The sequence below is a fragment of the Aptenodytes forsteri genome, unplaced genomic scaffold, assembly GCF_000699145.1.
Source record: "Aptenodytes forsteri isolate BGI_AS27 unplaced genomic scaffold, ASM69914v1 Scaffold55, whole genome shotgun sequence".
Lineage (NCBI taxonomy): Eukaryota > Metazoa > Chordata > Aves > Sphenisciformes > Spheniscidae > Aptenodytes > Aptenodytes forsteri.
The window spans coordinates 2,329,666-2,347,043 of record NW_008796063.1 but is presented as its reverse complement, the minus strand read 5'-3'; the positions used below and the strand labels follow the sequence as shown (position 1 = coordinate 2,347,043).

At 36.5% G+C, this 17,378-nt stretch overlaps 1 protein-coding gene across 2 annotated transcripts in view; it reads right to left on the bottom strand.

The window, feature by feature from the left end:
• Positions 1-1,008: 1,008 nt before the first annotated feature.
• Positions 1,009-17,378, bottom strand: part of GLCCI1 (glucocorticoid induced 1) — a 36,558-nt gene continuing 20,188 nt past the window's right edge. For both annotated transcript variants that reach the window (XM_009286356.2, XM_009286357.2), the window contains exons 4-7: positions 16,234-16,386; positions 9,173-9,383; positions 2,897-3,017; positions 1,009-1,825 (exon numbers count right to left, since the gene is read on the bottom strand). In XM_009286356.2, the coding sequence (XP_009284631.1) occupies positions 1,477-1,825; positions 2,897-3,017; positions 9,173-9,383; positions 16,234-16,386 (834 nt within the window). In that variant the 3' untranslated portion in view covers positions 1,009-1,476. The remainder of the gene's footprint in view (positions 1,826-2,896; positions 3,018-9,172; positions 9,384-16,233; positions 16,387-17,378) is intronic.

Below are 17,378 nucleotides of genomic sequence, written 5' to 3'. Positions count from 1 at the left end.
CTAACCCATTCTTGCCGTGTACTATTTTGAGAAAGTGTCCAGCCTGCAAAACCAGGATTATTTTACAAGGATTTTTTTTATTCACACTTAAGGAGGGGGGAAAACACACTTTTACACACACAACTTAAGTAACTGAAAGTTATGGGAGAAGCTTTGATTAAGTAACATGAACTTAAACCTATTGTTTTCCCCACCCCTCTTAGAACACCCACTTGCTACTTTTGGACTTCAATCCAAACACAATTACTCACTACATAAATAAAATGCGGCTCATCTAACACTGCTTGACAAAATCTGAAAACCTATTTCCAACCAGCAAATGAATGAACATTTCCAAAAGAGAAACTAAACATTAATTTGACGTTTAGACGGTAACAGTAGCATTTCACATCCTTAACTGCCAACAAAAACATGAGAGGAAATCCCCGTCACCCCCTGTGAAACCTGAAAGAATTTCTGTCCTTGAACAAAAACATTCTTGTCTTTCAAAATCCTCTCACACACAACGTGGAATGTTTCTCATGTACAGCCTAGTACTGAACACTTTATTTGCAACAGTTTAACAGTCATTAACTGAGCAACACCTGAAACCTTTAAATGCCACATTTTTACATATATTGAAATGACAGTAAATGCAACAGTTGTTTTGCTTGTAAGCACATGACAAAGTGATATACATCACAGATTTGCTGGTTCTCCTCATGTTCACCCATGTCCAGGGTCATCGTTCACCTGGATCTGAATGCACTTATTCCAAGGAAGTGGAATGTAATGAGGAAATATTAATGCATAAAATAAGGAAAGGCAAAAGAGTGATGTTCCCTCTTTAGCTTTGTAGCTGTAAAATATTTTATATCCCAATATGATATACATTCCAAGTTACCTGAGTTTACACTTCGAGAGAAGTACCTGAAGCTAGGCCATAGGGTGGGCACTGTGCAACTGTTGTGGCCATTTTTTTTTGTTGTGGCCATTTTTTTTTTTTTTTTTTTTTTTTTTTTTTTTTTTTTTTTTTTTTTTTTTTGCATTGTGTGTATTACAGAAGTTAGAAACATAAACACCTGGATCAATTGTAAACATAATCCTGAAGTACAGTATTTTCCATAGGACACAACACAGCAAGACATTTTCTATTCAGACAGGCAACTTTTTTTTTATATATATATATAGAGCTTATTTATACTGTAGAATTTGAAACAGAACACAGGACACAGTACTAATCTGGTCAAACATACTATGAAATGCATAGTCTCCACTTAAAACGCTTAATGTTACATGGATTCTGCAGGCATTACTGCTTTCTCACAAAAAATGCTGAATATGAATTCTGTCCCTGCCAAGAACAGCGTTGAGATATTTTTTCGAATGCTGCTAAGTATTCCGTGTTGTTCTCAAAGGTTGCCACCTCATGCAGATGTATCTGAACTATTATCTCCTCAATCCTTGTTTCAGGGCAGAGGCCTGCTCCACCTTGGTCTAGATCAACACATAGCTCTGAGGAGAGGAATGGTCTTCAGTCTGAATTTCTTGCAAAAGCGGCTGCTGCTGTTGGGACGGTTGCTGTACCGGGACCTCTGTAGAGTCCATTGTGCTGGTGTCATCTGACAGAGATGAGAAAGAGACCCGAGAGGAAAGCTGCTCAACAGTCAGGGTGCTCAAAGCTGTGCTTTGACCAGAGTTTGGAGAGTTCTTCAGCGTCAGGTCTGAAGCGGGAAGGAGGGGGCCCAGAAGTTTTACAGGACAGAAAGCTGATCCGGTTGGGATGAAATTAACCTTGTTTTTGTCAGGACATGAAAAGAGAGGGGCTGAGACAGGCTGACGAGACCTACAACAAGAAAAAAGATTATATACCTGGCCAACCAAGATGTTTTATACATCATGAACTTTGTGGTTCTACACGTTGCTAAAATGTGAATGACAAGGAATGGGATTAATTGGACAGAGGGGCAAACATCTTCCATATTGGTAGTCAGCTAACTGATCCACAGCATTAAAAATAGTACCGTCACAAAAATGACTTGATAATTACTGGATAAACATGCAACTTCCAGCAAGAAAAATCTGCAGTACATATGCACGTGAAAAAATGCCGCGGTAATTTAGAATGGCACAAATTCTTCTTTAATAAAAACAATGCAGCAACAACACATTCAGCCATATTAAATCCTTTTGAGAACCTCCATGAAATAGACCTCTCCTTTCCCATATTCCGTAATTTGTCTGGAGGCTTCCTCCACAACCCAACATTGCTCCTTCACCATCCAGCAGGCAATGAATGCTGTTAGAGCAAGACACGTCCCCTCCTTAATTCTTTCATCCACAGGAGCTAAGCATGCAACCTTGACAGCATGTGCTCAAATACTGCTGGGTCTAGGGGAAAAAGACACGATGTCCAAGAGTTTAATTTCTGATTCCTTGCTCAGCGAAAATATTGAGCAAAGTCTATGCCATAAGTATACTACTGTCTACAAACACTTTACAGAGGTTTCATTCCATTTTATATGTTTTATACGTATCAAAACGTAACCTATGCTTGAAACTGATAAAGAATTATGACAAGGAAAGTTTTTGTTTTAAGCCACAAACATTTAAAAAGTTAGTAAAAAATATATGGAAAGAGGTTTATAAATGCTTAGGAAATTAAATGTACCTTATCTTTTCTGCTTGGATTTTTGTTGCCTTTTATAAATGCACAAAAAGAGTTCAAGCATAAAAGACTCCATTTCCTCTTCAAACCAACGTGAACACTTCAACTTCTCTTCTGTACAAACTCTAAGAATAGTTTGCTCCTGAAAAACTCATCAGCTGGAATAGTTTATTCATCTGCAGTTGAATAGGCTCAGTAAACAGGTTTACTGCTTTGCAGATACCAGCTGATATAAAAGGCATTACTTACGACATTTCCTCAAAGACCTTCACTCGCTCACATCCCTCTGGGGGCTCTCGTTTGAACATGTAGCTGTTGTTTGGTTTGGGAGATGAGGCATACTTGGGCAACGGTGAGCTACTCCCACTGTCTGAAAATTTAAAGCAGTTATATTACTAGAGATTGAGAGTGCTTTTTAATTAAATTTGATTTCCAAACAAGATGCCTTTTTTCACAATTTAGCCACTATGCCGGTTTGCTTCTACCACAATGCTTCCTTTATTGCAGGCTATTTCTAACACCCTTGTATAGCACATTTCTCCTGAATAAAAGCTTCAGTGCAGCAGTAATCTACCATATAACAACACGTAACAGGAGGATATTTTTATCCAGAACACTGCAATCGGAACAAAGCAGAGCTGTGATCCTGGAAACAAATACGTTCTTTATTATGTATTTCAAAAAACATAAATGAACAAGGTAATATGCATAATACATGCAGAAGAATTATGAGTGGTAATGATAATACGCCTTCTCACCGTATAAACACAGTTATTGAAAATGTGTGTATACAGCATGTTTCTTATTTTAAAACATCATTCTTCACTGGAATATTGACCTCATTAGTCTCATGAATAGTTCAGAAGTTGCAAAGAAGCAAAGCATGTTTGTAGCACAGGTACTGATACCTCATCATTACAATGTCCTACCTTACTCGCTTCACAATTGTGAAGTTGTTTTAGTATCCAAAATAAAACTTCCACAATTCAGTTCTCTCATTACTACTAACTATATGATACAGGTATTCTTCGTAACTCTAGCTGTCTGTGTATATTTTACTAGACACACTTAGAACTAAAGATGTGAAGATCTAGGACAAAAGGCAATAGGCAGATTTCTTTGTACTTCTCGGAAAATATAAGAGAGAAGGCTCAACTCTGGTAATGACAGAAGCACAGAAGTTTGAAAAATTAAGACTATGAAAGGGCTCACTTTAAACACTCATCTTGACAACATGATGTTCAATGCATTAAGGAAATAAAGTAGATACAAAAATAATTACAGAAAATTAGCTTTCTGCAGTGGCTTCTACCTTTTCAAAGAGCAACATCTATCTCAGGCTAGTATTAGTGGCTCCCTATTCTCTGCTTGGACTTACAATTAAAAAAATGAAATGAAATGCCAAGGTTAAAGAGGATCTCCCAACTTACAAACACACCTTATTTGGAAAGAAGTAACTGCTCTTGCTTTAGCTCCTTTTGAGTCTTTCCACCGATGTGGGGTACCCTACCATTTTTAACTCAGATACCTTTGTTTATTCTGCTGTTGGTCATGTGTGCCTTTTCAGCAACAGTGGAAAACCAACCAAAGCTTTCAAGCACTATGATCTAGATTCACTGAAGCATATAAGGTTGTCTTTAACAGCTTGCAAACAGTAACTACATAAACTTTTGTATAACCATGACTCAAATACAATGGCTAATCATTAGAAGTTTTGAAACATCTCTGCTTCCTCTTAAAACAAGACACAAATCAACTCAAACATCACGCTTCCCTTTGGAGATTTACTATGAAAGATATGAAAAAAGAAACATTGAAGTGAACCTCAGCTCTTTCCTGCTATAGAGTGAACACAGAACTTCTACTTACAGAATTTTAGGTGTTAACTGTACGAAGGCAGAAAAAGCTTAGAGACAATACAGATATTTGCCAAGCTGGGAGCATGATGGTCCTGTTGGCATCTTTCCACTGTTGGCCCACACAGCTCATTCCAAACACAGAAATCATTAACAGAACCCAGACAGTTTGTTTCCTCCTTCTAATATTTAAAATTGAAGATCCAAGTTTCTATTTAAAAAATTTGAGACATAAAATGTGCTACTGTTCATTCCACTAAATAGTGGAAAACGGTGGAAGTACATCCAAGGAAAGAATCGAACTGAATTCAAAGTCAAGTCAGTTCTTGGAAGATTTAGAGTCTTGTCTAGCCAGTTCAGTTTTCAATCAAGTTTTCGGTTTATTTAGCCCTGTTTGGCTGAAACTTTCTATATAAGACAGCTGTTAAACAACTAAAAAAAAAAAAAAATTATATTGCATAATTTAACCATTCTGTTTCTCTCTTTACCCTTCCAGCTTTTAAAGCTTACAAAGATGTTATCTTTTCATTTTGACCAAACACATACCACACTACTATTTGAAAAATACGTGTGGTTATTAGGAGGCTCACATGTACAAGCTTGGTGTTGGTTCTACACGTACAGCAGCAGTACGAGAACAGAAGGGTACTGGGAAAACAGGCCACGAGTTAAAGTGGTAAGAGGTGGAATTTACAGCTTAAACCAGTCTCCACTTGTGTATCCTGTAAGCTCTTAAGTGGTAAACTGTCACATTATTAATCCTGAATGACACCGCAAATGTGTATTCTCCAACTGTGCTATTTACACATTCTTTTACTGTCTCAGGGGCTGCAATGCATGAGCCTCCATGTCAGAGTACGTGTCTGCATCTCCCACTCTTCCACCAGTAGGGTGTGCTCTGCTGGCGTATTTCAGCCAACTAATCAAATTTCGTGAAGGTGACAATGACTGAAGATTAATAGATGTAACCTTTAAAGTAAGTTTTGTTACCATAACCACATAGCAGACAATATGGAGTCTTATTACACAGAATTGCTAAACATAAATATTCAAAATGGATATATTCTGTTATCTAGAAAATGTTTCAGATTGTAATTAAACACTAAAAATACTATTTTAATCAGAAGACTTAATACCACAAATTTTAGCTTGCATATATTACAGCAACAAAGGAGGCAAGCTAAAAAAAGAATCTGTAAAACAATTTTTTGAGTGACAAAACTTAAAGGAAACAAGAAACTTTGCCAGTGAGCCTTGGGATTTGTTTTGATAGGTTCAAAAATACCTCTGTTTCTTAAGACTATCCAAAGACTTCACATACAATTTTCATTTTAAAAACTATGAATCAGAAGCTCAGAAGTTGAAAAGTATCTTCAGATCATCTTCATGAATGTGTTGCTTGTAACAGCCTGCTAGCAACAGTGGGAATACACAATGCTACACAAAAGCACCTAAATCAAAATCCCTGAAAAACAGGTTATACTATCTATTTTGTACAAAAAACGCCAAATTTCATCTGCTTATACCTTGGGACGCCTTTGAACTTTACCTCTGTCATAGCTGCTAAGTATGCTATATAGCACTCTGAATTATAGTCTCATGGACTAGAGTATCATAAAACGTATCTAGTGAAACCGGTAGCTTTAATGCAGCAAGGCAGTCACTTGCCTTGCAATAGGCTGACATTTGAAAACAAAATCATAAAGCCAGGTGCCATTAAAATACCTTCTCTCCCACCCTTCCCTCTCTGCTCCAATCAATACCATTTAGTATTACTGCTCCATTTGGAGCACTATTGTGGGCCTTTTCTGAAATTTAGCTTTCACTTTCTTTTGAAAAATTCAATAGATTTAGCAGCTTCTTGCAGAAATGTAAACCAAACAGCTGATACCGTCCAAAGAGCAGCTGTGAGGGCCTCAGGCCAAAGCACAGCTTTGCACAAGAAATAAAAGATGCTTTAGAAATGTAAAGCAGTGCTGTGTCTGTACAGAGTGCTGGCTCCTCTCACTGCTCATGTCTCTCAGACAAACTACTAACCTTCCTTTCCGATTCAGCAACACACTCGGGAGCATTCATAAAGCTGATAATTTTATTTTTTAATGGTAAAGCCAGCTTATTCCCATAGAGAGGAAAATAAAACCTCAACTTGAGGAAAGTAACAGAAAAATATCTTGGGTTTAAAATGTCTACATTTGGTTATACAATGCATTTTTCAAAATTTAACAGGCCTCACAGCAAACTCAAGACAGTTTTATTCTAGCATCACAAAAACCTTTAAAATGAAGGTGCGAAAAACTTCGTGAGTTTTGTTGTATAAAGCAGTTAACATCCACAACAGATGTTAATAAACTGTCTCTCAAAACTTGCTATTCCCTTATAATTTCTACCTATATCTCTCATTTATCTGTAATTTAACTATTTTGAAGATAACATTCTTATTCAGAACAACTGGCCTGTGGGATCTTAATGATCTGAGAGTAAAAGGTACCTTTCTGACTATACTTTTATAACCTCTGAACAAATTACTTTCTCTTGGATGACCGCTACGCATTTTTCTAGTTTCTATCTTGTCCTTGAAGAACAAAGTTGTGATGAGCAGTTCAAGCTTTTATCTTTCATAAGCACAGTATTAAGTACCTTACTTAAAACAATTTAAAAATGCAATTATATTAACTTTACAAAGCTGGCTGTTTATCACCTGCTACTACTAAAGCAGACTTTTGATACAAACCTAGCATTAAAGCCAGTCTTAACTCATTTATCTGTAATTTAACTATTTTGAAGATAACATTCTTATTCAGAACAACTGGCCTGTGGGATCTTAATGATCTGAGAGTAAAAGGTGCCTTTCTGACTATACTTTTATAACCTCTGAACAAATTACTTTCTCTTGGATGACCGCTCCGCATTTTTCTAGTTTCTATCTTGTCCTTGAAGAACAAAGTTGTGATGAGAGTTCAAGCTTTTATCTTTCATAAGCACAGTATTAAGTACCTTACTTAAAACAATTTAAAAATGCAATTATATTAACTTTACAAAGCTGGCTGTTTATCACCTGCTACTACTAAAGCAGACTTTTGATACAAACCTAGCATTAAAGCCAGTCTTAAAACCAAAATCCACAAGTAAGTAAGTATCTACTCATTGTGAAGTTCAGCAATAAATTTTACTCCAATTAGCTGTTCAAAAAATCCAAGACAGGAGATAAAAACCCTTGAAAAGCATTAAGAAGGTTAGATGCACTATTTCAAACCATCTTCACTCGCTACTGCCAATGAAGTACCACTGAAAATTCCAATTATTGTGACAACTGAGTACTAACTGCAAAAGGAATGATTCTTTTCATTTCCTTGCTTTTTAACTTATATTTGTTATCAGCACATATATGAACAAATTTACCTGTCAAGACGTTTCTTTGTGTGCTAATACTTTAGTGGATGTCTCTATAGTGATTCATCTTGACAATACATTACAATTCACATGCATACTATAAGAAAGAGAAGCAGGGTGGGGGGGGAGCTAATATCTTTGTTATTTTTGGAGCATGGCCAACTATCATGTTGAGCTAAGACTTTTACTTTGATGTGGTTAACTTACATGTGTGCACACACCCACCCCCAATTCAGGATTTGGGCAGGTGGATTTGTTTTCCACTACTTCCTTTTAAATCCAAGATGGTAAAGCAATACTTTTCAGAAACCAAGAAAAGCTAGTATTTCTCCCGCTGCCCTCCCCAATCTTATTCCTAAATTACTTTAAGAATTATTAAAGAGAATATTTACAGAAAAAGCTTAACCTTACTTATAACCTCAAAATAGCTTATTAATAAATCTACATTAAATCTTAAAAGTTTTCATTTCCTCTGTGAAACTTACTACTCTTAGCTTGCATGTTTCAACCAAACCCTGCATCCCTCCAAACTGAAGTCCATGTTTCCGGCTAGCTGACAAGAAGCCCAAGAATAATTTCATTAGTGAACAGTTGTCCAAAAAAATCCGTCTTTTTACACTGGTGCCTGTATTTTCATACTACATGTTCTGTCAGTAACTCTTTATTACTGAAACTCCAGTTTAGTCCCTCTACAAAACCAAATGACATTTTACAGACTTTGAAAAAAATGCAGGATATTGACATATAAACACATAAATTATTCAGAAATTTTGGGTTGTTATGCAACATACACAGACAAGCAATTACTCTCCATCAGATTGTTCAAACTCGTATCTGAGCTCCTCACTAAATAGCTTCAAGTGGAATGTAAGAGTTCAGATGCAGAGTACTTTTAAAAGCAGTCCAAAACTTCATCATCACCATTTTGATCAGCAAGTAACTCACCCATGATGAATATATAGTCTGCCACAAACCTTCTTGAAACCTTTTTTAAACATAAACATGTTACAGTCTGAATTCTTCACATTAGAATCTTCATAAATAGTTAAGACTGTTTGCTGTGCTCCTCTGACGTATTTATGGAAGATGTTTGTGAAGTTTCACAGACAAGAGGGAAAAAGATATGTAAACAAACAAAACCAATTTTAAGATAAATCCTCAATCCCTCCACAACCATTAAACAAAAACAAAAACTGATGTAATGAGTAAAATGAAGGTAGTTGTAAAAGCAGGACACCACATGCCTTCCATAGGTAAAGGCGGGCCATTCTACTCTCACCTTTATCACGGTCATAGAGTAAATCTTCTGTTGAGCAAGGACTCCCATCCTGAGATTCAGGAGGGCAAAAGGGAGAGACACATGGTGAATGACTGCTGCAGCTGCTGCTGCGCTCCTGGACAGACGGAGTCTGAGTGTCAATGCTTCGTGTACTACTACTACGATAGTGAGCAGGTAATGGGGCCCTTCGACCATCAGGGATATCCAAAGGCTGCAAGAGAAACAAGCAATTCAGGTTACAGAGAAAAGATCACACTCCTAAGCAATGTCAACTCAAACTGAAGTAACGAGGCAAGGCCTTAAGAATAGCAAACAAGCCATTTTTGAAAGAACAACTTTTACACAAAAAAATAATGCAGCATACAATGGACACAACATACATTAATTACGCTGAATGCTGCGACAATGTGCAGATGTTCCAAGCCAACTATATCCTCTTAATGCAAAGTTAACACCAAAATGCACTTCAACACATGCTAGTATTATGGTTTTGTACTTTTTTATGATAGTTTAAAAAGGCAAATCTCCCCAACAAATAGATCTCTAATTATACTTAGTAATACAATTTTCAATAAAGGTCACTGTTATTATGGAAGAAAAACAAGTACCCTGACAGACATCACATTTGGATAAAAGGGAAAGTAGAAAATGTCAAATACAACAGCATACTATTGCCGTAACAACCAACTGAATTACAATTATAAATGAAACCATCCAAGTTTTGCTAGTGAGTCATGATTCTCTAGCACACCTCTACATTCTATCCTTCACTTCTGTAGGTGACCGCTGACAAAATGGCAACTAAGTAGATGATGCACAGGCTTACAGAAGGTTCACAAGCTTTGTCTTGAACCAAAGCTAGTAAGCACTGCCTGCTCGTATCAGCCTAGTTGGCACTGGCCAGAGTGATCTCGCATCCCATTCTGCAATACACTGCGTAGACATGTTCACAGTAGCAGACTGGCACGCTCTACTTACCTGTCCTTCCCAGTGGAAAATTAGTTTTGCCATAAAGACAGCACTGCTTTAATTGTAAGAAATCAAATGGGAATTACGGTTTTGCTTATTACAGTTTTGCTTAAAAGTGAAGGGGAAAAAATGCCTGCAAAATTTAAGTATCATTTTTATCCTCACTTCAGTGAGGATTGTATTCAAGCCATAGAGAACAGCTTTAATGTTCTAGCTACAAAAAATTGATGTCTTTTTCCTTCTCACTTCGAGTGAACATTTTTATTTTATTGCTTTCCTCTTCCCCATATATTCCAAAACTATTAACAGCTTGTTCCAGAGCCTAAAATTCAACCCAACGCTTCTGCTAGCAATGAGGACATGAAACCTATTGGCCGAGTATCGCATTCTCCCCTTTTCAGCAATAGTCTATCCAGAAAACCACCACATATTATACAAAGAGGCAGACACAGCAGAGCAGGAAGATCCTTTTCTTCTTATGAGCCTTCCAGTTAATACCATTTCACATTTCAATTAAGAGCAAAGAAACACACTATGAAGAGAACATTACAGTTGCTACATCAAATGCTGAAAAGTTTGGACACAGCTATGTGGTCTGTTCCAACAGCTCAGTTCACATTGCATATGTGTTACAACATGACTACATGTTGCTATTCCCATCACCCCCAACAGGCCATGACTCATTCAATGCACAAGATACACCTGAAGCATTGTATCATTTGTTACACAGACAGAAGAGAGGTAGAAAACAAGACTGAAGCTGTAGAAGGAAAACAGTCTCATAATTAACGTAACCAAAAAAATAACTGCCATGCAGAACAGCATTTTTATTTCCGTCTCTGCCACAAAAATGCTATGAGATGTCAGGAAATCATCTGAACCAACCTCTCTCTTTTATGGCATCTTTTTTGGATGCCCAGTCTATGCAGGACTGATTTGCAAAAGTCTTCAACATTCACAGATGCAGAAGGAGACTATGGGAGCTACGCTTTAAAATCCTAAAATGGCATGCAGTACCCTGAGTTACCTGAAGAATCACATTATAGAAGCCTGATGGACTTGTGTTTCTCCATCCATAAAGTGTAGATAATATAATATTTCTTCTCACACAGGCGTGACAAAAAGAACAAAATTTCAGACACTCTCCTATTATATCGAAGCAAAAACCCAGGAAGAAATTCAGATTTCTGACTTCAGAACAACAGTTAGTGAGCATTAGGACACATATCTAATGAGGAGAAAACAAAAACACCAAACAGCTGCTCATTAAGTGCATATACTATGCTCTACATAACAGGTAAAGCAAGGATTCCAGGGAGGGGAAAAAAACAGTAAGTGATCACATAATTAAAGACTTCAGGATAACACAGATGTTCTTCCACACCTGGAGGAACAACATAGTCTTATGTAGTCAGGAAGTAGATCCCAAATCACATATTTCAACCAACCTCCACTGAATTAAAATTTGAGGTACAAAAAGTTATCTGTATTTTTAGACATGCCTCTAAATATACACACAAGTAGAAAAAACTAAAAATATTTATCACTCTTTCCAAGTAAAACAACTTTTAAGGCATAGAAAATGCCAGCAAATATTTCAGATTACTGTGCTTCTGTATTTATCTTTCCCTTAATATTGAATCCAAGTTTTGACAAGTGCAAAAAACTTCATGAAAATATCAACTAAAAGTATTCCACTTTTTAAAAACTTTATGTATTAAACCTGATCAACATAAAAAAAAAATGCTTTAGAAGTCACTTTCCGTGAGTCATGCCTAAACTATTCTAAAAACTGAAGTCCTCACAACCTTCGAACATAAGAAACAGGGTAACTAATTTGGTACAGCTGCTATTAGTTTTCATAACACTCAATGCATGGAAAATGACTAGAAATTACCGCACTCTGTATACCCTTTTTTTTTTTTTTTGCAAGTGTCCAGTCATGTACTAACCTTATGCCAAATGCATTCTGACAGGACACCCGCCAACCCCTATGGGACAGTGTGTTCTTGGACATAGTTACATACTGCCCTCATCTTCCTGCAAAGGTATGGAAACGCTCAATTTGACAACAGCATGCATTTCTCAATACACTGTTAAAATTCACCACCTTGTTTTCAGTATCAATCTTTTTGCTGGAAAAAAACAAGAACACGCTATTTATTAGCATCAGGAATGCTACTACGATATAATATACCAATGTGAGCCTTAAAAATAATCTGTTCTTCACAAGCTTTACATCTATTTAGGAGGCAACTTCTTGAGAGTAAAGCATTCAATGCTTTTGATTTAAAAACTGTACTCTAGACTGGAACACAAAGGCAGACATAGGAAAGTGCTTCTTCCTTCTAGCATCAATGAAGTCATCGATGCATTAGATAAGGTGCAAGTGCAAAAAACCATAATGTATCCTGGGAAGGAGCACTTGGAAAAAAACCAGACTTTTCAGATGAAGGATATGAAGATTTAAGTAAGGATCCTCTGAATCTGCGCAAATTAGAAAAAGTCCTTTTATTACAGGATTAAGTTTTCCAAGAGGTGCATAAAACCATCTTGCTATCTATTTCCAGAAGCATTAGAAATCAAACAACACATTAATCATTTTACTTCTATTGTGTGATAGTCCATCAAAATTGCTTCATTTCTAATTACTTCTGTATACTTGAAAGATGGTTCCAGTAATATTTTTTTTTCTAATAGGAGACCCATGAACATGTCCATGTCCTCCTACAGGGCACTTTTAATTATTTTCACAATGTACTATGTAAGAGGGAACACCTCTTACCCCCTACAATAAGTCCATCATCTTACTGTACCAAAGCCTCCAACGTTTGTGTTGTGGAGTTACAACGGGACAAAGAACAAAAGCCTGTCACAACTTCACAAAAAGCTGATTCCCTCTTACAAGTTATGGTGGGATCAGAGACACACCATCACAATTTCCTGGAAAGCTAGTCAGCAAGTTATAAAACAGGAAGGAAAATATATTCAGGATCTTTGAATAAATGCATTAGAAAATTAATTAAAGTTTATTAATAAATCTGAGAAGAAATAGGCGATTAAGAAGTGACTTAAAAAAAGCCAACTTTAACTTAGTTTTATGAAAGAAAAAAGAGAACACTCACTAACTAAGCAAGATGAATGATCTGAAAAAGTATACACATACATGGCTAAACTGAAAAGAATGAAATATTTGGAATGTTTTGACCACTTACAATGCAATCCCTCTAAACTTTATGGTCAGTTAGATTATTAAAACGTGATGACATAATGACATTACTGTTAACAACTATGTTTGTGAAACAAAAATAACAAGACTAACTGTACTTTTATAAGTACAATTTCTATTATCTTTAAAATATTATTAAAAAAAAGCAAAGAGCATTTCAAAGAACTAACAGAACTAAGTCAGCATGAGAGAAGACAGAAGACATATTCCAAATCAATTTATATATTTTTTAAGAAGTAGGATTACAAAAATTCAAGTCAGCAAAAGGCAAAACAGAAAGCATGTAACACCATATCCTACAAAACCAAAAAACAAGTCTAAAAACTAAATTAAATTGATTCGTGTATCTGAAGACTAAGCAAGGAAGTATGAAGCTGGGAGGAAAGTTTCACCAGTTACCCATTTTAACTGGGAGCTAAATTAAAAAAGTAATTCAAGTAATCTCCATAAAACTATCCGTAAAACTGCTTTAACCTTAAGCTTATTTTTGTCCTATATATCACCTAGTCTGATTTCAATATACGAACTAAGAAACAGTTTGTTAAAAAAAAAAAATTACAAGTTTATACTGAAGAGATGAGAGACTAATAGAAAAAAATTCAAGAACACTAGACTAAAATTTTAAAAGTTAACAGAACTAAAATGCATTTTATTTTACTTGGGACAGCCCAAACGTGGTTATTGAAATGAAAAGGAAGAAATCAGAAAGCTACTAATGTAGTACCTAAATTTGGAAAAAAAAACAAACCAAAACCTAAAAAAATTAGGTAGTGAGCTGCACCTAAAATAAAGGTAATATTCCTTCTCAGTGTTTTTAGCAGGTTGTACGTTATTCCCCAAATCCTTCCTGGCAAATGAATACAGATTCACAGTAGGGCACAAAGTGTTTTATGCAGCTGGATAGATCGATTCATATGAAAATTAAGGTTTGAACATGCACTGTTAAAACTGTGAAGCAAACGTGGAAACAGGGTAAAAGAAACCAGCTGAAAATCCAGTCGCACACCAATCTTACAAGCGACTCTACAGAATAATTTATCCTTCACACATCACCCAAAGCAACCAACTACCTTTGATTGCTACTTTAAAATACTTTCTAAAAATACAGGATGTTACAGCAAGAAAGAATGGCAGAAAATTGAAAACAACCCAAATTGTTTCACTAGCAGTGAAACTAATGAAGTTTGGTTTCCTAAGGTTTATCTTTTGTTCAGTAATTCCTAACCTTTAACCTAGCTGCCTCAACTCCCCTAGGCTAAAAGGAAGCTAAATTGTTGTTATTAGGAGAAAGTTCACCAGCAGTAAGATTGAGTAAATTACTCTTGTTATGATCTTCCAGAAGTAAGCTATGAGATCTAGTAAGCTCAAAGACAGTGCTAGGAGTCCCACTTTAGGTCCCACTAGACCAGATTTCACAGAAATTAACAGTTACATAGCAGGAAACACCCCTCTGCCCACAAAGATGGACTTGACTTCACAGGCAATGTCTAATTTATGACTTACTTTTGTGTCTGAAGACTCTCCCCAGCTAGATGTTTGGAGGAAGGGTTCATGATTGCCTTGGTTGCGTAAACTGCTGAGCACCTCTGGCCCCAATCCAACAATGCACTTAAGTATGTGCTTAACTGTTTTGCTGGATCAGAGCCAGTACATTCAGTAACTTAGGAGACCGAGTTCTGCATCCCAAGTAATAAGCTGTTAAAGCCCAAGGACAACATTTACGAAGATGATTTGTCTGATAAATAAATGAAATGTCCTCCAACCACAGGAATTTACAACCCTAGCCATAGCAACATCAACGGTGGCACTGTAATACATACCTTTTTATACTCTCTTTGGAGATGGTGCAACAAGGTTTATTGATTGGTGCTTTCTGTTTCAGTTTGTGTGTTTGTTTTTTTCCTTATTCCGCTGTTACAACACACACCCCTTTCTAAAGGGATGAGACAGCCTTAGGAAAGCAAACTTAGCATAAAACAGACTACTACAGTATTTCATTCTTAAGACTGCTTAGTCCGCACAACTAAGCGTCTGGAGAAGCCAAGACTATGCCAAAACTTCCTAAGTTTACTGCCAAAATTAAGAACTACAAATATCAGATTTTGGAATCTTAAACCTCTGATTAAAGTTTTACAACTTGACTTGTACATTGAATTGCTATTACATGACCATTCACAAGAAAAGAACCTACATCTTAGAGAAGGTAAGAAAAAACAGTAGAGTAGTTTATTCCACAGCAGAAAGTTTTCATTGGCTATTTAGGAAACAGTGGCTGTAAACCAAGTATTTCACGTTTTAAGTGTCATCTAAGCACTCCAGTGCTCCTCAATCACAATTCCAATGCTCCAGTTCTCCCACGTAAGTAAAGCTGCCCTGTTTGTCAGTATTTCCCATACGGAGATCTCCCATGACAGATCACAGTGGTTTCATGAAAGTAAAACGGTCCACATTCAGTTTATGGAAGAAAAGCTTTAAAACCAAAAAGCAGAGCATAGCACAGGAAACTTAAGTCTTGCCTAAGAAAAAGAATGCAAAATGAAGCAAATAAATTAACCTCCTGGTCTCTAATTACTTACTACTGTAGCATGAAGTACCTAAATTTTCAAGCACTTGCGTTTCGCACAGAACTTTCAAGTTCTCTACAGAAAGGGCATTCTGAACAAAGTATGTTTGGCCAGAAGCCCTGTAAAAAAAACCCCAAACACCACCCTAAAACACTGAAACAAAATTTTCAAACAAACAGTTCTTTGAAGAAAATTGTTTGTAATTTCAGCCACAAGGAAGGTTTCTCACGAGGAAGGTTTCCCATGTGTTTATAGATTATGAAGAAAAAACAACTGTAACCACGCTAATATAAGCTTACCTTGGATACTTCTTCTTTTCCACTGTTTTCCTTAATGAATACTTTTTCCAGTTCGGGGCTTATTCCTTCTACATTACACGGCACACGTGAAACAGTTGATTTTGGCACCGAAATGTTTGACAGTGGCATAGGGACTGATCTGGAAATAGAAGCCTAGAAGGTAGAGAGCAACATGATTTGAAGGTGGAAAATGGAACGAAGACAGAAGTCTGAGACCAGTACTAAAAAAACCTAAAAAGTAAGAAGTGATGTATTAATTTTGCCATCTAGAAGACCACCTTTACTAGGCAAATTTAAATAAAAAGAAATGCTTGCATAAATCAAAAGCCACTAAAAAAACCTCTACTTAACTCAAGTAAGTCTTCTATAACAAAAGCATTCTACTACTTCACTTATCAGTAAGTAGGCAGGTATATGTACTTTCCAGATGTATAGACTACAGAATACGCAGTCGGGGAATGGGGAGTACACGGGGTGCTGATGCTGATGGTTTAACTGGGATCCAAAAGGCATTTCGTAACATTCCTAAGGCTTAACCACTCAACTGAAATATTAATTTAATGCACTTTTATTCTCTTTTGGTTGGTTTTAGTGAATGAGAAATAAAGCATTCATTCTGAACCTTTAATTTGATTAGCTTATAGCTTTTCAGAACTTTATGTCAAAGGTCTTAAAAGAAAACATTTTGAGTTTAAGAATCAAGCATGTAAATAAATACAAGTACGGTTTTCAGAAAAACCTGTTGGATTGGAACTCTGTTACCAACAGGAACCATTCACAAGAGTGCACATGCATCTTGTGCAGTCAACCTCAAAAGCTTTACCTTGGCAGCAGCTACATAGCATAGAAGCACCTACGCTGACAGCCATGAACAGTGTTCACTTCCCAATATATGTTCTCCTCTTGTTCACAGGATGCTTAAGACAAAATGTAAAAATCTTGAGTTCTTGCCAAAATGAACCCTGCACAATGTGCAGCACCAAAGGTGCATGTCACTTGTGCGGAGGCATTCTCTGACTCTGACAAAACACACTGCCTGTGGGACGGCTTCCCACAATGGTGCCAGAACTGAAAACTTCACCAGCCTCGTCAGAGAACACCTTCTTGAGAAACCAAAACGTTGCATGAGCCATGACAAAGTGAGC